We start from the raw sequence: 25,095 nt of genomic DNA on the forward strand, positions 1-25,095 counted from the left end.
TTTATTAATTATTAGTAACTTTTACTAACAATTAATAAAATTTAACTAATTCTTAAGCAAAAAGTGAGTCACTAATTTAAATTAGTAAACATTTTTACTAATTCAGATTTAGAGAGTGGTTTCTATTTATTAATTTTTTATTATTATTATTAGTGTTATTAATTATTATTATTTTTTTCATTTTTATTATTAATTATTATTAATTTTTATTGTTATTGTTCTTAATTAATAATATTTTTGTTGCATTAAAAGAGAATGGGAATTTAAAAAAAAAAAAAAAAAAAAAATGACATTAAGCAGTGAATTGTAACAGACGCGGGTTTGTTGGACTTTTTTGTCAACAAAAAAGTCAACTTGAGACGTGTCAAGTTACTTTCTCGAAAACTGGGGATAGCTCAGAGATAACCAACAACGAAAAGTGCAAACCCTTGTCAGTTTATGTCTTAGCATGGCAACGTGAAACCTTATATTTGCACAAGCATTTGTAATATCCATATCAGTAAGATGAATGTTTATGAGCAGTGAGATATATACATATATATATACATATATAAAAGTGGGAGAAACTAGAGAGAGGTATTTAAACACATATTTTTTTCCAATTCGTGAAGAAATTACCCTTATATATAATTATAGAAGACATATCGTACAAATTTTCCTATACTACCAAATCTTTTATATAAAAAAAATTCATATAATTTTTCATATTTTAATTAGGGATCTTACAAAATAATAATAATAATAATAATAATTTCAAATATGGAAAAAATAATAATAATTATTTTTATTATAATAATTATTATTATTTTTATTATATAAAATTGTTGTTATATTAATAATTTTCATGAAAAAAAGTTTGTTTTGAAAAAATAATGGTAAATAATATATTTGTGTATATAATTCAAAAGATGCCAAGTGAAAGAAAAGTGATGATGTAATGTGAGAGAGTGCAATACAATATTAAATGGTTTAATTGGACAAATTGGACGTGATTATTATTTCTATAACGAGATTACATTTTCGACCAGTTCTGTATAAATTTAGTTAATTGAATGCAATTTTGAGTGCATAATTAGTAGTAGCAACACAATCGAAATTCCAATAAGCTATGAAATGTTAGAGAACGACCTTTTAACAAAAAAAAAGGGGGGGGGGGGATTTGTAGTGAATCTACCCTCATACAGACATTCACCAGTTTAATTGAATGTATAAATGGATAGCGGAAAAGATCCCGGAATTGCCACTTTAAGGTTGACTAGTTTACTATATATATATATATATATATATATATATATATATATATATATATATATATATATATTCCACATCATTTAATACAAGAAAACTTGAATTAAACAATTACAATATAATCGTCTATATATTTATTAAATATTAATGTGTAAAATAAACCTATTCATATTATTAGAAAGAATACATTTTTTTTTTAATCTCGGAATAAAATATTCTCTCTTCAACACTATGAGAATAATTATACCGCATAATTTTTACGATTTCACAAGTCTGATTTCTCATATAATATACAGGACTTTTTATCGTTGAAAAAAAATCTGAATTTCCGGAAATGTAAATTTATTTTTGTTTCGTAATCAAAAAAACCGCATTACTTGTACAAATGTTTCTTTTTTAAAAATTTATACACTAAAAAAAAAAATTTATTTGACTCAAATAGACAATTATTCAAAAAAAAATTTATTTAAATGAACAAAAATGTATTTGAACCAAAAATTTCTCTATTTGAAACAAATACATATATCACAAAATAATAATTATTTGATATAAATAAAAATATTTATTTCATAAAAGTCGAGATTATTTGAATCAAAAAAAAAATTTTTTTTTAGTGTATTAAACTTATTGAAACAATAATATTATTTGAATTATAAAATTTTACTAATACTGAAATGTTAAAAAAAAAATTTTTTTTTCTACTTCGTGTCCTGATTTTGTAAGCACATACGAATGTAAACGTGTTTACAGACTTTAAATCATTACGCAGGTATTACTGTACAACTTTTCTTTCATTTCACATATTATCTTATCTTTTCCTCATAATATGCAGTGTACATTCATCTTACAACTTTTTTTTTTTTTTTTTTTTTTTTTAATTAAAAAAATGACGTGAAAAAATTTTCTCCTCACGAAAACAATTAAGTTTGGTTTTTTTTAATCTTTTAACTACACTATAATAAATATATTATTAATAAACAAATGATAAAAATCTCTTCTTTTTGGGAAATTACTTATCTTATCAAACTATATACAAATTGTGAATAAATATACTAAACTTTCAAAAGAAGAATATTTGAAATATTTAAAAAAAAAAAAAAATTCTAAATTAGATTATATAATTTATATCACCTAATTTCTTTTAATATTATAAATTATAAAATATTATTTAAAATATTATTTAAACTAATTATTAAATTTTTTCTATACCTTGGGGAAAAGTTACATAAGAAAATATTACTTCTCGCGCAAAACTAAGAGACGAGCTAAAAGTGAAGACAAGTATCTTATTAAGTAAATTAACAATTTAATTACATTGCGTTAGAAGTTAGACATTGCAGAATTAAAGTGTACTTTAATAGGCAATGTGTTTATGAAAATTTACAACATTTCTGAAAATCGATATATGACTTTAGTTTTATGTCCTCTTTCGTAATTTATGACTTGTGTTCGCGTATTATAAAAAACTTTTTTTTTACCACCTTTTTTGTTTTCAACTTAATCTTTAAAGTTTATTAGATCGTTGCAATTTAAAAAAAAAAAAAAATTCAAGTAGAATAAAATTATTTTTATTTCGTTTTTCTATTTTTTTTGGGGGGGGGGGGAGGTTTCCAATTGAAAGCATATTTTTCCGAGTAAAATTAAATAGCAAGTGTTTTGTTGCCAGGAAAAATAAACGAATTGTGAGGCAAGTCAATATAAACCTCGAATTGGCCATGTGCCACACGTGGATGTGCAACATCAAAACGAAGCATATAGAAAGGTAGAAAATAAGCTATAAACGAAGGTGTGCAATGATTAATAATTCACAATGATAATTAACAACTCGAATCATTAAAATAAATATTCAAATTAGTTTCCTGATCACACCTATACCATGGTACAATAATTATTATTGAAGAGTCCTATAAAGCAATGACAAAATAAAATATAAGGAAAATGTAAACTTTCCTGAATCTTTTTTAATAAAATTAAAAGATTTCTTCAAATGCCTTTTTTCAATAAAATTAAATAATATAGAACAATATTGAAAAACAACAGTAAAATAGAAATGGAAAAACAGTATTTTTTCTTAGTTCCAATTATTTTTTTATTTTTTGAGTTATGCGAATTTCAAGGACAAGATAAAAAATAATTAGATATTTGTAAATATATCCAAGAAGATTGCGGGGGGAAGAAATTTTAATTTAGAGATCATTTTAAATATTTTTGTTTATAGTCGCACATAAAATTCATATTCTTCTTTATCTTAAAAATAGTTTACATAATGCAATGAAACATAAGGTACAACTACGTGAGAGATAATATGGCGTCAAGTTGGCAAGGTTACGACGTCAAATTAGAAGTATATATCAAAGCCTTTTGTACTCTTGTGAGACTTTTTAATGTTTTGAACGTTCAAGTTAATCGTTTCAAAATAGCCTTCGCTTATAGAAACACATCAACTTCCATGTTCATTTTCCTAAATGACCGGATTCTCTTCTCTATATCACTTCCTAGTTATCTATGAAAAATGATCTGCTTTCAGAAACACAGTCATAATCAGAAAATTGCTACAAATTAGTTTTTAATTGTTTTTAACTCGCATTTGCACGAAAACACGCATACAAAACTCAACTTTAATAATATAAATCTTATACATATAGTATACGAAAATTTCTACTTAAAAATACTTTTCCATGATTAATACAAATTTGAAAAAAAATTTAATTATTCAAGAAAAATTGTGAAAAAAATTTTTAAAAAAAGGCATGTGTCAAAAATTGACAAAAAAGAAAATAATTGACAATGAGTTTTAATTTTCTCAAAAATCATCCTTTTACTTCGACTTGCATTGGTTGCAATTAAAACTTTTTTCTTTTGCTTTATATATAAGGGACGAAAATTCATCTCATTACAAAGTTCTAGAAACTCAAACACAAAAGTCTATCGTGAAAGTGAATTAAGAAAAGAAAAAAAGACGTTACGACTTTTCACATTGGGCATTGAATTCATTTGCATAATTTATTAAACTAAACTATCGAACTAAATGAAAGTCGATTAAATGGAAAAAAAAATCGAACGCAAAAAAATTAATATTGAAAAGAATTATTTTTATAAGAAACCATAACGCTGATTTATCAACAACTTTTTTTTAAAAAAAAAACTATTTTACATTAAAAATTCTAATCTTAAAAAAAATGTTTTTAATACTTATTTGTTTAGGTGAAAAATTTTATAATTTTCCTCTTGAAATATATATTTTTTTTTTTGTAAATCGTTGTTAATAAACCATCATCGCAATTCAAAGATTACTGTTGAAAGATTGTAGTCAAATATATTTATCATATTTGTAGAATTTTAAAGGCATGAAGTAACATATTGTTACACAATCGTGTCACAGTCGAATGCTAATAAAATGTTTTATCTCGCTTTTGTTTTCCTTTAAGAAAACTAATTTTGCAGCTCTGGATGAGAATGATTTATTTTAGCATGAAGTGTAGATAACATTCGATAAAAAAAAAAAGGAAAAAATGACAAAAAAATTATTTTTAAATTTTTTTTTCCCAAAATTATTTTTCATTTCAATAATAGCCAAAAGAAACTATTTTTATTTATAAAAACTATTTTTTTTTTTTTTTGTAAATTAAAATAGTTTTTTTTTTCCATCTATTAGAGTAATTTCAATTTTTTCCTGGTGTATTATGCAAATATATCTGTAGCATTTTTGTCTACAAAAAGAAAAAATAAAAAAAAAAAAAATAACCATTCAATAATGAGGATTCCGTTTTTCAAACTTAAGCGCGATAACGATATTCAAAGACTACTATTACGTGAAGGTTGCTTTAACAAGCGTATATCCGGTACAATCCGCGCGGAACATCCATTCCGGAAATCATATTTACGTGAATATGGAAAATCTTATCCCACGTTCGCAGGATATTTTCAAAGTTTCAATTTCCTATATATAAAAGTGATTTATCTTTATAAAACTCTGCCAAAGGAGCGGTATTTTTTCACTTTCAATAATTATTCACAATATTTTCCAATTTTTCGTTTTCTATAAACATAAAAAAAAAAAAAAAAAATTTGTTTAAAAATATAATTTTTTAAATTCACTTTTTTTCTTATCATAAAGAACAATTTATATTCAAATTGACTTATTTCAAGCGTAAAAAAAATCAAATTAAAAGTTTTCTACCTGACAAAAGTTGAAATGAATGGAATATTTTCGATAATATAAAGAAAACTCATTAATTTATTTTCCTGAAATTATTTTTTTATAATAAATTCTAAAATGAATTTCAGATTATTAAAAATTAAAAGAAAAATAAATACGAGACAATGTTTAATAATAATAAAAAAAAAAACCTGTAGAAATCTTTCACATTCCCCATTATCTTTTAATATTTATCTTATCATTCTGGAAAAGTCAGCCAGAGAGTAAAAGCAATCCTTGCTCGCTAAACGCAATTTTTCTGTAAATTAGTTCTTATGTTACGTTGCAGAGAATATAAAAAATTATTTTCCCTCGAATTTGCATATTTTAAAAACCAACAAATTTAGAACAAAAATATTAAATAAAAGCGAAATTACTATTATTAATTAATGCTATTATTTTACTATCACTTCAAATAATTATAACTACAATAAAAATACAATAAAAATACTATAAAAAACAATTTAAAAAAAATTAATTAAATAATTTACGAATATTAAATAAGTAACATAAATAATTTTTTAAATCAAAAATTCTTGTCATGTATACACAAATTTCAACATTACTATATAAATTTTAAATAAAAAAAAAATGTTTCAATTTACTGCTGTTTTATAACTTCATTGATTGTTTTAAGGCTTAAAGGAACACATGCGTTGTGCATATGAATCGTTAAAAATAAAAAATAAGTACCGCACTTGCATAATTGGAATACCAGACGGATGTTACCAGCTATATAATGATATATAAACTTGAATGTACAAAAATGTAATAAAAAAAAAAAAAATTATATATAATGTCAAATGAAAAATATGGTTTATGAAAAAAAAAAAAAAATAAAAAAATAAGTTTCAGCTACTTTTAACATCACTATACAAACGCTATTTTATTATCGGCAAGTTAAAAATACTTCAACTAAGTGTAGAACATAAACGATAGTAATAACAAGCTCTACGCGATAACAATAACTTCTTTAAAATTAAAGGCTCAGAAATAAACGTCATTATAAAGTACGTCTTTTTTCTTCCTCTAAAAACATATAACAATAAAATATACAATTCTAAAAAAAAAATTGACATTTTTATCATCTTTATATTATCAAAAATACGAACTTTGTTCACGAAAAAAAAAAAATTGTGCAAGTCATCAATATGGTCATTGACATTTTTTTTTCTCTTGAAATTATATAAAAAAAAAATTGTTTACTTTTGAAATTAATTTCAATAGTATTTTAAAATTAGTTTCAAAAGTACTTTATAAAATTAATTTCAATAGTATTTTTAAATTAATTTCAAAAGTACTTTTGAAATAAATAAAAAAAAAATTGATTAGATGATGTATTAAAATTGATTCCCCATAGAAAATAAAAGAAGCTGTGTATAATATAATAGTCAATGGTGACATTAAAGAAAAAAAAAAAAAAAAATCTAATGATAGTGAACGTTTGCAAATTCCAAAACCGGAAATTCTGTATCCGTCTCGAAGCTTACCTTGCATCTTCTGGCGATTATATTGAAAACAGGCATTGTGAAACTCGTCACCAGAAGCACACTGAACACGTGTTAACGTTCTAACAAATCCGAATCACTGCTTACACTTATCAACGTTATCAAAGCACACACCTCAGTACATGTTTACAATATACTGTTCAACACTGAAAAATCCAATATAAATGAAATCTTTTTTTTTTCCTCCTCTACAGATACATTCTTTTCTCTTTCATTTAATTTTCACAGAAAAAAAAAATTAATTAATCAAGCAAATCACTCAAGGTATCTGAAATCAATCAACTATTCCATATTTTTAACCTTGTCTCTCTTTTCTTTTTTCCAATGTCAAAAAACTAAATTGCAAAATTATTTGCTCTTTAATTCCTCCTCTGAATATAAGCAGATGGTCGACGCCAGTTTTACTCCTAATAGATTTAATATAGCAGATGAATTCGATGGAGCATCAGGTCGATTCAACTGTGCAAGTAGCCTCGAGTTTAATGAATTGATTTGTCCAGCTTCTCAACGAGTCTCTCTCTCTCTCTCTCTCTCTCTCTCTCTCTCTCTCTCTCTCTCTCTCTCTCTCTCTCTCTCTCTCTCTCTCTCTCTCTCTCTCTCTCTCTCTCTCTCTCTCTCTCTCTCTCTCTCTCTCTCTCTCTCTCTCTCTCTCTCTCTTTCGAATCAGATCAAAGTTCTCGAGCCTAACGATAGTCAACAAATTTATTCAACAGGAACCGTTTTTTTTTATATTCTAAAGAAAATATTCACTATTTTTTTTCAAAAAAAAAATATTGGTTTCCCAAATTTCTAATTCCGCTTCAATGATTACGTGAATTTTTGACGAAAAACGACAGGAAGACTTATGAAGAATGACTTTGCCTTTTTTTTCCTATAATCAATTATCAATGCACACAGCCTTGCGTTTTCTCCTATAACAAACGTTTCATCAAGTCTGTGCAGTATATCTACAATCAAGAACTTCAAGGTTTCAGTTACCCAATAACGATTCCGGTGAACAAGTATCTCTTCATCTTTGTCGAGAGATTTATCCTTTCTCACATGTAAAAATATAAGTCAATCACTTTTTGGATACTGCCCTAGTTTTTTTTTTTAAAAAAAAAAAACATGAACCGGTTTTTGGTATGTCAATTCGCAAAATCGTTTGGGGGGAAAAAAAAAAAAGAAATCTTGCTCCACATTCAACAACTTTCGAAAACGAGTTCAAACTAACTTTTCTAGCTTTTAATTTTTTTTTTTAATTTATAAAAAAGAAATACACTTGAAAAAAAAGTTTAAAAAAAAAAAAATGATGAACACACAAAAAAAAGTGTTGATTGCACGGGAACAACACGCGCGAATGAAACACATGCGTCTCACCGGCTAAATCCTCCCACAAGTCAAAGTTTCCGTCATTTGTCACGACCCGATCGTGACAGATCGGCTCCGATCGTGTTGATCCGTTGGAAAGCACTAGCGGCTACTTCTCTTATTCGTGATTCGACCCTCGTCACAAATTAGCCGCAAGGTATCAACAGACCACGAAGGTTACCGATCTCAAATTCTTTCTCCTTCCTCTGTGTTTTTTTTTTCGCGACTCCCCACCATTCACACACAACTCAATCTCTTTTAACATGCAAAACAATTCGCCATGAAAAAAAAAAATTGATATTCCCCGCAAAATAAAAAAAAAAAAACCTGTCAAATTTTCAAAATGGGGATTTTTTTTTTTTTTTTTTTTTATCATCGCAGGAATAATATTTCTTGACAGGCCGTACTTAGAACGAGCATCAGTCGTTGACTATCAAGCATTGCTCAAGTGTGTATGGATCAACACACGCGATTGAACAACTACAACGAGTTAATGGTGGGGAGGGTGTGAGAGTGTCGCGAGGCAAGAGAGGGAATTACATAACCTGTCGACTATATAGCCTAAATGCCCCTCCTACTCTTGGACTAATCATTCATTCTACGATGCTCTACAAGCGAGATCGGTTCTACGAACTCGCGATGACACAAAAGCGTCGGTGATTCGTCAAAGGATAAGGCGCATATGGTTGCTGAAGCGAAAATTACTGTACTGTATAATTAAAATTATTATTACTGTTACATCCCCTTGCTCCTTGGAATAATGTCAACAGTGACAATAAGAAACGAGAGTTACGCTATTTTTTAGTGTTAAAATAAAAAAATATATTTAAGTCAATTGTTTCAAATATGGAAAATTAATTTATATTTTATAAATTAAATCGAGGGGGAAATAACTTGTGAATTAAGGTGTACACTTGTGATGAATTATCCTCGATTATTGTTATTATTATTATTATTATTATTATTATTATTATTATTATTAAGGATTATTATCCTTGAATTACTTTGAATTATCTCGAATTACTGTGAATTATTTTGAATTATCTGAAGTAACGTGAATTTAATGCATTACCTTGAATTACTTTAAATTATCTCGAATTATTATGATTTATCTGAAGTATTGTGAATTAACATGAATTACTTTGATTTATTTAGAATTAATATGAATTATCTTGAAGCATATAAATTATCTTTTATCTGAAGTATCGTGAATTATCTTGAATTACTTTAAATTATCTCGAAGTATATGAATTATCCTGAATTATCCTGAATTATCTTGAATTACTATGAATTATCTTGAATTACTATGAATTATCTTGAATTACTATGAATTATCTTGAGTTACTATGAATTATCTTGAATTACTATGAATTATCTTGAATTACTAACAATTATCTTGAATTACTAGGAATTATCTTCAAGCATATATTAATTATTCAAAATTATCTGAAGTAACGTGAGTTATCTTGTAGCATATAAATTATCTTTTATCTGAAGTATAGTGATTTATCTTGAATTACTTTGAATTATCTCGAAGTATATATGAATTATACTGAATTACTTTGAATTATCTTAAAGTATATGAATTATTCGAAATTATCTGAAGTAACGTGAATTATCATGAATTAACTTGAATTACTTTGAATTATTATGATTTATCTGACGTATCGTGAATTAACATGAATTACTTTGATTTATCTAGAATTACTATGAATTATCTTGAATTACTTTCAATTATCTCGAATCACTATGAATTATCTTGAAGTATATTAATTATTCGAAATTATCTGAAGTAACGTGAATTATCTTGAAGCATATAAATTATCTTTTATCTGAAGTATCGTGAATTATCTTGAATTACTTTGAATTATCTCCAAGTATATATGAATTATCCTGAATTACTTTGAATTAACTCGAATTACTATGAATTATCTTGAAGTATATAGATTATTCTTTATCCGAAGTATCGTGAATTATCTTGAATTACTTTGAATTATCTCGAAGTATATGAATTATCCTGAATTATCTTGAATTACTATGAATTATCTTGAATTACTATGAATTATCTTGAGTTACTATGAATTATTCTTTATCTGAAGTATCGTGAATTATCTTGCATTACTTTGAATTATCTCGAATTACTATGAATTATCTTGAAGTACATGAATTATGCGAAATTATCTGAAGTAACGTGAATTATCATGAATTACTCTAAATTATCTCGAATTACTATGAATTATCTTGAATTATCTAAAGTATCGTGAATTATCTTGAATTACTTTGAAGTATAATGTAGATGTACATCAAATTTTTTAGCTGTTTCCCCCTCGAATTAAATAAATATTTGCTATTTAAAGAAATCGTTATTTTATGTAATATAATGATTTTTTTCGATAACGTTTATATGTCAGAAACAAGATTAAAAAAACCATTTAGTTGCAGAAATTACGTTTGGTAATTGTTACTTAACTAAAATGTAAATGCTACATAATTATCACGTTATTACTGCGTTATTACGTGTGTCACATAACTATAACGTAATTATTACGTAATTTGTACGTGATTTTTGCGTAGCTACTGCGTAATTGTTACATAACAATAAAGGAATTTCTGCGTAACTATTATGCATTTTGTTATACAAAACTACAACGTAGTTACTACGTAATTCTAACGTAGCTGCTGCACAATTTTTACATAACTATTACGTAATTGTTACATGACTATTACGTAATTTTTGCGTAACATTTACGTATATAGTTCCATAACTGTTACTTTTTTGTTATATAACCATTAAATTATTGTTACATAGCTATTACGTATATTGTTACATAACTACAACGTAATTCTTGCGTAATCGCTACGTAGTTATTACCTAATTTTTAATCTATAATTTATATTTACTTTATAATTCTATATCAAGTGTCACAAAACATTATAATAAAAGCTTTTATAACAATTATGTTATGCTGTGAAATAGCACATAATGTGTAACACAGACGTAACAATGAAATTAACAATAGTTACAAAAATGTTACTTTCATACATAAATTTGAATTTAATATTTCAAATCACTCGCGAAATATATATATATATATAAGAAAATAAAAAAATTGATAAAAATGAAAAAGGAGACAAATGAGAAAAACTTAGATTGAGTGAAATTTAGAATGTCCTTTATGCATGTTTTGACTAAAGGTAAAATTTTCAAGGATTAAAGTACTCTTTATATGTTTCATGTCTTATTTTTACGTCCCAGTAAATATTCTATTCAACGACAACTCAATGTATAAGTAAAAGACATAACATAAAAGAGTTTATAGCTTTTTATTTTTAAAGGTCGTTTAAAAGGATTGGTTCTTAGAAAAGTTTAGATCACTAACGATATTCTTTCGTTTATATAGAAGAAAAAAAAAACAATTTCAACTATATTTTGTTTATTTAAATGATATACTAGTTCTATAAAGAATATAATAAATAATTAAAATTAAATTGTAATTTAATTTAAATTTATTTTTTTGTTTATTATTTAATTAATAATATAAAATCAATAAAGATTCAATTGTAATTGTAATTTAATATAAAAAAAAAATTTCTGCAATAAAAGTACAAGTTTGAAATTATGAATAATAAATTTATAAAAAAATTTTTTGTGACCTACAAGTATAACTTAAATGAAAAGAGCTAATAAATGAATTTTTTTTTTTTTTTTTTGCTTTGATGTGTAACGGTATCTTAAAAAAGTAACCGCTATTGCCTCCGGTCAAATTTACTTTCAACGGTTATAAAAGCAATTAATTTACACTTTTTGAACTAATTTTATTAAGAAACTTATTAATTATGCAAACGTTTCATTATTTAGAAAAGTTGAAATTGCTTTTAATTCTCATTTGTCGCCAATGAACCATTTTTCAATAAGTAATGAGTAATAATTTTTATTTAAAATAAAAATTTACTTCATTGCTTAAAGAAATTTTTTTTTCTACTCTCTAAATTTGAATCAGCGGAATCTCGCTGATTTTCAGCTATAAGTATACCACTGATTCTAATCAGCTTATATGCACTGATAAATTAGTGGAATTTCACTGATTTTTCAGCGTATATCCGCTGATTGGTACCAGTGGTATACTTATCGCTGATTCAAATTTAGAGAGTAAATTCAAAAATATTTCAATTAATTAATTTAAGTTAATTAATTCTAATTATTCTAATTATATTAATTAAAGCCAACAGATTACAAATTGTTAAGATTTATTTGAGGTGGAGAAAATTAATATGACACTTGAAAAGAAATCAATGTCAAATTGTGCAAAAAACTAAACCCTCTTTTTTGGGGGGCCAAAAGGGAATCAATTTCTGTTCCGAGAATTTATATATATATATATATGAACGCGCGGCGGCGAGATAACCGGTGAGTACGAGAAGGCGCTCATTACCCACCCTCTTGAATTTCCTTTCAAAGGGAATCGATAGCTTTCGAAAGAAATGGTCGGAAAGACGAGATAAACATCGAGATGCAATTTAAAGGATTTGCCGGGATGTAGATGGATTTTGGAAAGATATATGAAAGTTGTTACGATTGGATGAAGAAAAATTGAAGCATTGTAACACTGAAATTGCTTGAAAATGCAGTCACTTTTCATTCACTGCGTGATTGAACTTTTGTTTTTTATTTTCATCAAAATTTTATTAATATTTCTCATATATTCAATTTTTTTCAATCAATCAAAAAAAAAAAAATTCACTTTTTATTTTTAATTCTCCTCGAAAATTGATATTACAAAAATAATTTCAAATTTTTCACCGGAAATTCAATTATATTTGATTAGAAATATATTTTGATTTGAACAATATTATAGGAAATGAAAACTGAATTGAAAGAGGAAACGAAGATGACAACAAATGGTTTGTTGCAATAATTATTTTCGCATCTAAAATAGAATATTGTATACCATATATATATGTATGCTTGTCGTGGAGAAGATGTATTGCGAATTATTCCGCGATATTTTCACAAGAGGACTCTATAGTCATGAAAATTTACGACATTGGGTCAGTAATTCCAAACCCTCATCTATTTCATATCTCCACATTCTCTAATAACTTCTCTCGCGTTATGAGGGTATTCACACTTTGCACGTCGTTCTTTTTTTATTTATATATGTGTTTTTATATAAAACATCGAAAAAAAACAAATTAAAACAATTTTTAAAGCATATTTCTTTTTAAATAATTAATTAGTTATTGAGACAAGTATTTTGTTATTTTATTCAAAATTGGTTCGAATTATAATGAATAATTTCTAATGGATAAAAAAAGGAAGTGTTTAAACGGGAACCAGTGGAAATGGACGATTTTGGTCAGCCTTTCATGTAAAAATATTCTCAATAATATATATATATAGTTTGAATGAGAATAAAATAAAGAAAGAGCAATGTTCTACGACCTCCAGACTGCAGTGTCCCTCTCTACTTTGATTGTTATAATGATGTCAAGTCACGTCCAGTCTAGCACAGGATGTCGAATAGAGAACGATTACTTCATATTTCTCAACTTTACTCATCAAATTCGTCTTAAGCGCTATTGTTTTTTTTTTTTTTTTTTTTTACATATCTTTCATTATTATCTATCTTTTAAAAGTATTCCGATAATAATCATTGGAAACTTTTATCAAATATTTACGTCATTTGCGTCAACAAAATTCTCACAATATATTCCATGAGGTAAAATTTTTCTACAACAATTTCTTTTTTTTTTTTTTTTTTAGTCAACTAAAACTAAACAATTTAAAATATTTTCAAATTTAAACATTTATCAAGAAAAATATACAAAAAATTAAAAAATCATCAAGAGAAAATAAAATGCAAAATCAAAAAAAAATTGGAATGCAAAAAACGAGCATAGAAAATAGGATGGTAAAAATGTCTGCGGAAGGAAATATGAGACTGTAGATAGGAATACAAATAAGAAAGAAGTAAAGAAAATAAGGCAGCATTATCTTTCACACTCAGTTTCCTTTTCGCTTTCACGATGTCACTCGAGAGAAACGAAAGAGGAAGGAGGGACGAAGGCAAAACGAAATTACATCTTTGCATCGTCATGGATATCGGCAATGATGTACCCGCACACAAATTGCCATATATATATATATATATAAGCACTTTTTCCCTGAAGGGCATTCCGTAAGTGAGGTGAAACGGTGGAATAAAAAAGAGGGGGGGGGGTGAGGGGGAGTAGAAGGAAAATGCCGCGAATCTATTTTGTCCTGCAAAGCGAAGCTGATCCATTATTCAAAATGGAAGGCCATCGGGCCAGCTGGCAAACGAGATTGAAACCGTTTGAAGAGGCTCAAATATTAGCCGAGAGAACTATTCTTTTCTCAAGACGTCTGCGTCCAACGGAGTGAGGCGAGCTGTACTCTCGAGTGGTCGAGCGTTACAAATGTATTGAGTAAAGGAGACCTAGACTTTTCTATCTCTATCTCTCTCTCTCGCTCTCTCTCCTTCCCACTACTCTCGATTACCCCCTACCCCTATCTTTGTAGCCTTTGACCCCCTCCCCCTAACCTCTTCCCTTCATTCAATTCTCCTCGTCCACCTCCACCACCTTCTCCTCCTACTTCTTCTTTTACTACCTTCAAACTACCTTGATAACGCCATTGCTTCTAGTGAAACACCCGGTAGAAAACTGGAGCACTATAAGTTGCTCGTACTGTCAAGGTAAAGTTAGACGAAGTGGTCTTCGTAAAAGGACGCGTTTTATGATAACTATGCAGAACATGAAACGGGTTTTCTCGACAAAATGGAACAGATATTATCACAATGCAATTTTAGTCGAGGTGGTATGGCATTCTCTTTCTCGCGCGACAATATTTTACAAGCCATTCAATATTTTCTTATCATATTTCCTATTATATATGGATATACATACTGCTGCATACATTTCATTCAATCAATATTGAACAAATTTTAATAGAAAATTTAATTCAAATTTTTGTGGATACGGTATTTTTGAGCGAGAAAAATTATCAACTAACATAACGTCTTTTGTGAAAAAAAACTATGTATCTACCACTTTTTTTTGTAAATACGATTTCTGTATCAAACAATTTATAATTTAATTTAACAATTTGAAAACAGTTTTTTTTTATTCTTTGATATTAAGTTTAAATATTTGCAAATTAAAAATAAGCAAGAGCAACAATTATATTAAAAAAACAATATTATACACTCTCTAAATTGTAATTAGTTTAAAATTACTAACTTGATAGCAAAAAGTGAGTTACTGATTAAAATAATAATATAATAGTAACTATGCAGATGGTTAAAAAAAATTAACAAGATGGTAAAAAATTTTGAAAAATGAAAATATAAAACATTACTGACACGGAAATCTACCTTACCGACTGATGGTAATTTTTTTTAAATGACAATATATTTTTTCAGTTTTACCATCAGTCGGTAAAGTAGATTTCTGTATCGGTAATTTTTATTTTTTAAAAAATTTACCATCAGTCGGTGAGGTAGCTTTTAAGATCGGTAAATTTTTTATGTTTTTATTTTTCAAAAATTTTTACCATCAGTCACTTTTTATAATTAATTACTTTTTTTACTGATTGTTGAAGCAAAAAATCAATCAAAATTTTACTAACAATTACTCTTTAAAAAAAATTGGTAAATATCAACTAATTTGATTAGTGACTAAGTTTTTGCTTTTGAATTAGCTAAATGTACTAATTCGATTGTAATTTTTTTTCTAAAATATTTATTAGTTGAATTTTACTAATTCCAAAAGCGGAAAGTGAGTCACTAGTTCAAATTAGCTAAATATTTTACTGATTCATATTTAGAAATTAATTTAACTGCGCCTATTTGTTCTTTGAATAAATTAAGTTACTATTTTTATAAATTTTTAGTAAACAACTGACCAATTAATAGTAGAAAATTACTAATTGATAGTAGAAAGCTACTAATTGATAGCAGATAACTATTAATTTATTTATTAAATTATTTCTAACTGAAAAGTAAGATTACTAAATGATTTAGTAGTTTTCTACCAACAATTAGAAATTTTTGACTAAAAATTAGTCAAAACGATTACTAATTCATTTAATGAACGAATTGGCGCATTTAAATTAATCAAAAGTAACTAATTTAGATTTATTATGTAATTATTTTTAACTAATTCAGATTTAGAGAGCACTAAAAGATGAAATAAAATCGTAAAAATTTACAAATTCCTCATGTCAATTTCCAAGAGAAAGTAATTATATATATTTTGAAATAAATACACACACATTCTATATTTATTTTGTCTAGCAATATAATAAATAAAAAAAATTCCATTCTAACGTTGCATATATATAGAATAAAAAATAAAATTCCATTCAGTCATCGTTAAAAGTCTTTGCTCTAAATGATTCATTTAAGTATACTATATAGCTTAAGTAGGATTACCACCTTGGGCTCATACTGATAATTAGCGCAAAACTCTGAGACCTGAAAAATTTAACAAGCACTTTGCAAACCCTCAAATAATAAAAAAATAGTTCATAAAAGAAAAATTTTTTTTTTAAGATGATGACAAAAATGCTTTTATAAAATAATAAACGAGAGTTGAGGAGAAAAAACAATTGAAAATTTTGCATCTTTTTGATTTTCATCGTCATTCGATTATTATTATTATTATTATTATTATTATTATATGCTCTCATCATGAAAAATGAGTGCGTTTAATATTATGTCGCACGCGTCATTTTTCAATTGATACACGCAGGCTAGTTAACTTTTAATTAGTGTCTTTAATGTCACGGTAGACTATCATTAAAAGAGAGTCTGTCGTATTTATTCCTAACGTAAAATTTCAAAGTCCTCACATACTAAAAAAAAATTATTAAATTTATTTTACATTCTATTATCAAAATATTCTATTATTAAAAGAAGGCTTCTTGAAAAAAATTGAATGATAAAAAGGAAAACTCATATTTCATCATTACTAAGTGAATCATATTTTCTAAATATAGACACACACATTTTTTAGAAAATTTACTAACAATTTTTTTGTGTCGTTAATTCGTTTAATATATATATCAATGTAAATTGAAACATTTACGATAAATGAAATGAAATAGAAACGGGTTATTTCTAAGTTTAAATTGTCAAGCTGCAAAGGTTCTATTAAGGAAACATAAGACCCCTATCTCAGAAAAGCATTCGAGAGCCTAATTGAGAGTTTCTGAACTTAGATGTGATACGCTTCGTTGAATTTTGAAATTCAAGGCGTCAAATTGAAATTATTCCGAACCAATAGATCAACAAACTTCAATGTGTAAATGAAGCATCTGCATGAAGACACCACCATGCATATATTAACAATGTTGAGAGAACAACTGCCACTATATATAAATGTCATTTTGTTCTTATAAAAAAAAAAAAAGTTTATATACGTCAGAACTTCTGTATTTCCTAATTAATTCTCATTATTATAACAATGAGATTATTTTTTTTTAAGTTGTAATTTAAAACATTTTGATCAAGAAAATAAAAATGTTAATCTTTTTTCCGACAAATAAAAAAAGATATATATATATATGTAAGAATCGTACACAAAAAGAAAGCAAGATAAGAAGATCAGTCGAGACCTTTATTTCTTATTTTCAATTTACGAAACTGCAACTTTAATTCCGGAAACACTAATGAACAACAGAAATAAAGTGCAATACGAAGAATGAGAGAAGAGTCGTCTCTTTGTATGGATGAAAACTTTGCTACTAAGCTGGACGTTAAAAAATTGAGATATTTATTTCTTGGAATAAACTCTTTCTTTCATTTGCAGACAAGGATTTTTGTTTTTTTTTCAACAATTGTTTCAGTTGTGCGAATATATTTTTAAATTTACAATTATTTTTTTCCCCCTCATTATTATTGTTAGGAAAAAGAAGATAGAGAGAGAGAGAGAGAGAGAGAGAGAGAGAGAGAGAGAGAAAGAAAGAAAGAGATTAAAATGTCTAAAACTCTAATTACTGTTCTAAATTCAGCGAAAAAAAAAAAAGAAACTTGAGATCCTTGGGTTAAAAAAGAAAAGTTTTGAAAAAGCGAAAACTGGTTCGTTTTGTTTACAGATGCAAACATCTTTCGCTTCACGTAGTTTGAATTGTGTAACAGAGCGTTAACATGAATTCAACCAAGGTGTTCTCTCTCAAACCCAGTTATATACACGGGATTAACGCTACAGTGAAGACTGCCATAATCACTCAAATTAAGGTAAACATTCTTTGGGTGTAAATTCGAAAGATCAATCATCACTATACGAGCAATTATTGGGATTGTTTGACTTAAACTATAACGTCATTTGAAGACCATTTTTTCAACAACAAAAATCTCAATGCGCGAAAATAAATGAAGAAAGAAGATAATTTTTGTCATGACACAAAAAAAAATGAAATTCAAATTTTTTCACGAACAAACGTGTGTAAATATTTGTCTGGTTGCACGAACTAAAATTGTCACAATCACCTTATTTTTTTTTCAAAATAATTTATCGCTATTTGTCAATAAAAATAATTATATCAATGAGAATTTTTTTCAGTCATTAATATTATATTATTATTATTATTATGAATACAATGATAAAGAAATTACAAAGAATAAGTTAAAAAAAAATGAAGAGAAAGAAGAAATAAGAGTTAAAAAAGTTTATTTCCTTCTTTATCTTTTTTTAATTTCTTATCGTCCTGTAATTTCAAACTTAATACACTGGGGAAAAAATTTATTTCATTCAAATACTCGATTACTTAAATATTATGAAAAATATATTTAGCAAATAATTTTTAAAACCAAATAATTGCACTATATTGGAACCAATAATTTCTTTATTTGAAACAAATATAATTTAATTAATTCGAATAAAAATTATTTGGTTCAAGTAAATATTTATTTTGATAATAAAGTAACCAATTATTTGAATCAAATAAATTTTTTTTTTCAGTGTAATAATAACTAATTTTTCTTGATTTATAAAAAGTAAAATAAAATTTATATCCCCTTAAAGAATAAACAAACAGATATCTTAAATTATTACCATTGTAATTGAAATGTCGGTGTAAATTAATTAAATCTAATCAATTTTTTTTTGTACAACAAAAAAGCGACCGTTATTTTGAATTATTAATTCAATGACAAATAATGCTGACGCATGTGTTTCAAGTATAATTTATACGTTCTGAGCTCATTTTTGTATACCAAATGGTAATGCTTCAATTTAAATTGTTAATTTATTAGTAAACTTTATATAAAATTTGAATTTATTATAATATTATAAACTTTTTCTAAAAATATCTAATAAGTTTATAAATATATTAAAATATTTTTTTTTACTAATTAATTTTTTTAAGAGAAGAGAATTATTTAACAATAAAAAAAAATGGTAAGAATTTTTTAAAGGTAAAAATTATTTCAAATTTTTTTCTATCTAATTGTAATCATTAAAGTTTCCCAAAATTTTCGTCAGGGGATTTTTTCTTTAAATAATAAACAAATCGAGTGAAAAAATTAATCATCAAAAACCAAGATGACACATTAATATTAATTACATTAATAAAAAAAAAATTGCAATAAATTAAAACAAAAATACAGTTTAAAAATATCAACTTATGATTTAAATAAATCATAAGTATGAGAATATTAAAAAAAATGATAGAAATTAAATATTAATAATATAAATTGAAGATAATGACTTACCTCAGAATTGCTGGTGGCAACACTTGAGAGATCAGGGGACATGGCACCTGCGGTAGGATCAGGACTTTGAGTAACAGCATGTGTTTGAGGCAGCAACGCAGGAGCATGAGGATATGAGGTGAAATGAGGATGCTGCGGTTTCGGTTGATGAACAGCTGGTCCAGGGGGTGCACTCTGAACCACCATGGGCATTTGTGGGGGTCCAGTATCAAGGGGGGTTCCACCACCTCCATCACTACCAATACTGTTGGGAATTCCCGTTGTTAAATCATCATCCGATCCACGAAACGATTCATGTAAATATTGTCGTACTTGATTCTTTTGTTTTTGCACCACATGATAACGCGTTGGATTCTCCAACAATGTCCTCACCTAATTAACATATTAAATATTTACATTTATTAATTTGGTACAAAATTAAGATAAATAAATAAGTAAATAAAGAAAGAAAGTAATTAAAACAAAAATTCTTCAATTGAATAAAAATACAGAATTAGAAAAAGAAAATCTTTAATGACAATATAATCAAGATTTTATTTAAAAAAACAAAATTCATTTTTATTTTCTTATTGCATGACTCGTAATCGAAGAAAAGGAAAAAAAAAATAAGAATATCCTTTAAGTGCCAAGATAAAAGGTCATGACATATATATATATATATAAATTATTGTCAAGAATCATAGGAAGAAGAATCTTGGAGAAAATTGAGAAAATACACAACAATCCATAAAGGAAAAATGACAATGTTTTCTACCTCATTTTATGAGTTGTTTCAACTTCCAATAATGGGCTTCATCTTCCACCGAGGGGTTTAATATGAAATACGACTTGGAAACGAATTCTTTTATGGGATGCTGAGAATCAGTAACACAATTATTAGAGTGGTGTAGGGCCTTGCGATCTTTATGAGTTCAATAACACATTTTCGATTTCAGAAATCTAAACCTTTGGAATAAGGCATCTCGTAAAACTTCAATTTAAAAGAAACGATAAAAACAAGTTTTCAGAAGAAGAACGATAAACGAATTGCAGACAATCTAGATCAAATGATTCTATGGCTCCAAAGATAAGGAGATATATATATATATATTTTTTTTTTTTTTTGTTTTCTACTATGAAAAAATAATTATTTTTTTTGTACATATGCGTAAGCTTCTATTAAAAAAAAAATAATAAATAAACTAATTAGATAGTTTTATTTATCGACCTGGATAATTATCTTCTTTTGTGAGAAATTGGAACAATGGAGGGCTTTATCTTTCCTGCAAAACAGACATGTTTAAATTTTCAGGTAAGTACATTAGACGAGCTTTTGTGTAGAAGGTAGAATCACAACGAATATATATATATATATATATATCTTTTGTTTCATTATATTCTTTATGCAAATATATTACTCTCTTTTTTCACTATATTCGACAAAAAATTGGAAATTTGAATTAAAAAAAAAAATTATTTTAATAAAATTGATTAAATTCTCCTATTTAAATTCGTAGATTCAAAACAAATATTAAGTATAATAATAACTGAATTTAATTCTTAACGAATTGATTTAAAAAATAAAATTTCTTTTTTTTAATTCACATTTGTTGTAATTAAATCAAAATAAATAAATTATTGTGTATTAATGCAATGAAAAAATTACAATTTTCGATTCATTTGTAAAATTGCAGTTACTCATTTATAAATCAGAATCAAAGTTGTTGTTGTTGTTGTTTTAAAAACAAAAGGAATTTTTTCATTAACGAGAGTAGTATCAATATATTATTAAAAGGGTTAATTTGGCATGTTGTACTCGACACACGTATTGTGTATAACTTCGAAAGGTGAAATTTTGAGAAAATTCGAGACCTGCACGTACACATTAATACTGCGCTTCTGGTTTTCCAATCACGAGTTTTTCGCGACCAACAATTCAATTCGGCTTTATATATATATAAAAAGAGAAATGTCACAATAAAAATTTATTTCAATTCTATCGTCATTCCTCTCGATAATTGCAACACAAAGAGGAAAAAAATAACTCTTCATTTTCATAAAATCATTCCAATAATTAAACTTCTATATATACGAATTTGGATAAAATCAAGCTTAAAAAAAATTTCCGTTCTCAAATTTTATTATACAAAAATATTTTTCCTTTTGTAATTTGTAAAAATAATTATTAAATACAAAAAAATACTAATCAATCTTTTTATTATTTTTCTGCCCTTATAAAACAAATAATTAAATTCGAATATGAAGAATAATTTAATATATTATTATTCAATGAATATGGACAGTAAAAAAAGTCAACATTGCAAAAAAAAAAAAAAACTAGTAGTTTCTTTTAAATAAAAAAAAGGAATAAATATAAAAAAAACACTACCAATTTAAAACGAAATTTATCCCAAAGTAAAGTGAAATAAAAATAAAACTCCGGAAACAAATGAATTCGCAATAAAAATTCTAATTGTTTTTAATTATTCGAACGAGTACGCAACAAAATGCATATATATATACACAATCACAGTTTTATATATAAAAATGAATTATTTTTTTTATGTGAGTGGTGTGTAAAAGAAAAATTAAGAGATGAAAATTCTTCATTCCATTAACATAAATGATATGAGAAAAATGTTTGTCTCTCTCAAACAGAGATTTTTTTCTTGATTTTTAAGTAAACATGAGAAAGATAAAAATATAAATTATAAAAAGAAGGCTAAAAATAAATATATGGAAAAAAAATATTATATACTAACTTGTAAAACTTGAGGTGGAACATCGACACCAATAGTTGGTAAAGGTGTTGGTGGTACAGGTCTTGGAGGTGCAGCTGCAGGCCTTTGTTGTTGTAAATTTTGCCTTATTTCAGCTTCTCGTCTCTCTTGTTCCTGCAGTTGCTCTCGCATCAACTGCAGCTTCAATTGTGTGCGAGATGTGGGTGTTGCAGTCTTGAATGTTGGAGGACTGAAAAAAAATTCTCTCTTTAGAACTTCTATTTATAAATCGCAATTTAAATAATAATAAAAATAATAACCGATGATGACAAATAATTATTTTCAATATTTGCAAAAATTTTATTAATTAACTGTTAAACGTTGAAAAAATTAGCTAACAAATTAATTAATTAGAAAGAACACAATTCAAACAAGTTAAAAATTCATATGTTCATTACATGAATATTTTGCTTCCTCTTTACGATCAGCAGAAAACTCTACTTCCTCGTGGAAAAAGCATTAACATTTAAATAAACATATATAAATAATATAATAATATAAGCATTTGAGAATACAACATTTTTCAGCTAAAATGTGAATTTTTGATTTTTAACTTTCATTAATTCTTTTAATTTAAATCAAATCTATACTTTATATAAACCAATAGATTTATCTTGACGTAAGAAATACGACTTTATTATATAAAAACCATAAGTTTTGCTATTTAAAAATTTTATCGATTAAAAACAAAATTTGAAAAAAAGACGATAAATTTTTTTTTTTGGTATTTTTTTTAATCATTCGGGAATACCGCCAATAAAATAAGAAAAACGTTTCAAACAAAAAATGTATGGGGCACTTTTTGATTGGTCCAGCGGATGCTGAGCTACAGTAAAAGCAAATTTAGAAAAAATTTAGAAAAATTAAATTTGCGAGATAACCGTTCCGGAATACCGCCCGTAAAATAGTCAAAAAGTAGCGAACAAAAAATGTATGGCGCACTTTTTGATTGGTCCAGCGGATGCTGAGCCACACTCAGATAAATTTTTTAAAAAATTTCGAAAAAATAAATTTGTCAGATAATTGATCGGGAATACCGCCAAAGTCTTAACCCGAGAGTCTCGAACAAAAAATGTATGGCGCACTTTTTGATTGGTCCAGCGGATGCTGAGCTACATTCAGATAAATTTTTTAAAAAATTACGAAAAATTAAATTTGTCAGATAATTGATCGGGAATACCGCCAAAGTCTTAACCCGAGAGTCTCGAACAAAAAATGTATGGCGCACTTTTTGATTGGTCCAGCGGATGGTGAGCTAGAGTAAAAAACAAATTTGGAAAAAATTACAAAAAATTAAATTTGCGAGATTATCGGTGGGGAATACCACCCGTAAAATAGTCAAAAAGTAGCGAAGAAAAAATGTATGGCGCACTTTTTGATTGGTCCAGCGGATGCTGAGCCACACTCAGATAAATTTTTTAAAAAATTACGAAAAATTAAATTTGCCAGATAATTGATCGGGAATACCGTCAAAGTCTTAACCCGGGAGTCTCGAACAAAAAATGTATGGCGCACTTTTTGAGTGGTCCAGCGGATGCTGAGCTACAGTAAAAAATAATTTGGAAAAATTTTCAAAAAATTAAATTCGCTAGATAATCTTTCGGGAATACCGCTGTAGAGATAAGAAGAATGTTCTGAACAAAAAATGTATGGCGCACTTTTTGATTGGTCCAGCGGATGCTGAGCTACAAACAGATAAATTTTTTTAAAAATTTAAAAAATTAAATTTGCGAGATAATTGGTCGGGAATGCCGCCAAAGGTTTAACCCGGGAGTCTCAAACAAAAAATGTATGGCGCACTTTTTGATTGGTCCAGCGGATGCTGAGCTACACTAGAAAACAAATTTGAAAAAAATTTAAGAAAAATTAAATTTGCGAGATAATCGCTCCGGAATACCGCCAATAAAATAGGGAAAAAGTTTCGAACAAAAAATGTATGGCGCACTTTAAGATTGGTCAAGCGGATGCTGAGCTACACTCAAAAAAATTTATGAAAAATTTTCGAAAAATTCAATTTGCGTTATAATCGCTCGGGAATACCACCAAAAAAATAGTCAAAATGTTCTGAACAAAAAATGTATGGCGCACTTTTTGATTGGTCCAGCGGATGCTGAGCTACACTCAAATAAATTTTTGAAAAAATTTTGAAAAATTAAATTTTCGAGATAATCGCTTCGGAATATCCCCAAAGTCTTAACCCGGGAGTCTCAAACAAAAAATGTATGGCGCACTTTTTGATTGGTCCAGCGGATGCTGAGCTACACTCAAATAAATTTTTGAAAAAATTTTGAAAAATT

General features: G+C 26.6%; 1 protein-coding gene across 1 annotated transcript in view; it reads right to left on the reverse strand.

Annotated features, from left to right (window-relative positions):
- Positions 1 to 25,095, reverse strand: part of LOC127289949 (microphthalmia-associated transcription factor) — a 113,071-nt gene that overhangs the window by 57,173 nt on the left and 30,803 nt on the right. The window contains exons 2-3 of the mRNA XM_051318282.1: positions 22,781 to 22,988; positions 20,040 to 20,411 (exon numbers count right to left, since the gene is read on the reverse strand). Of these exons, the coding sequence (XP_051174239.1) occupies positions 20,040 to 20,411; positions 22,781 to 22,988 (580 nt within the window). The remainder of the gene's footprint in view (positions 1 to 20,039; positions 20,412 to 22,780; positions 22,989 to 25,095) is intronic.

Source organism: Leptopilina boulardi, unplaced genomic scaffold, assembly GCF_019393585.1.
Source record: "Leptopilina boulardi isolate dan_hultmark-lab unplaced genomic scaffold, ZJU_Lbou_2.1 LbouV2_51, whole genome shotgun sequence".
Taxonomy (NCBI): Eukaryota; Metazoa; Arthropoda; class Insecta; order Hymenoptera; family Figitidae; genus Leptopilina; species Leptopilina boulardi.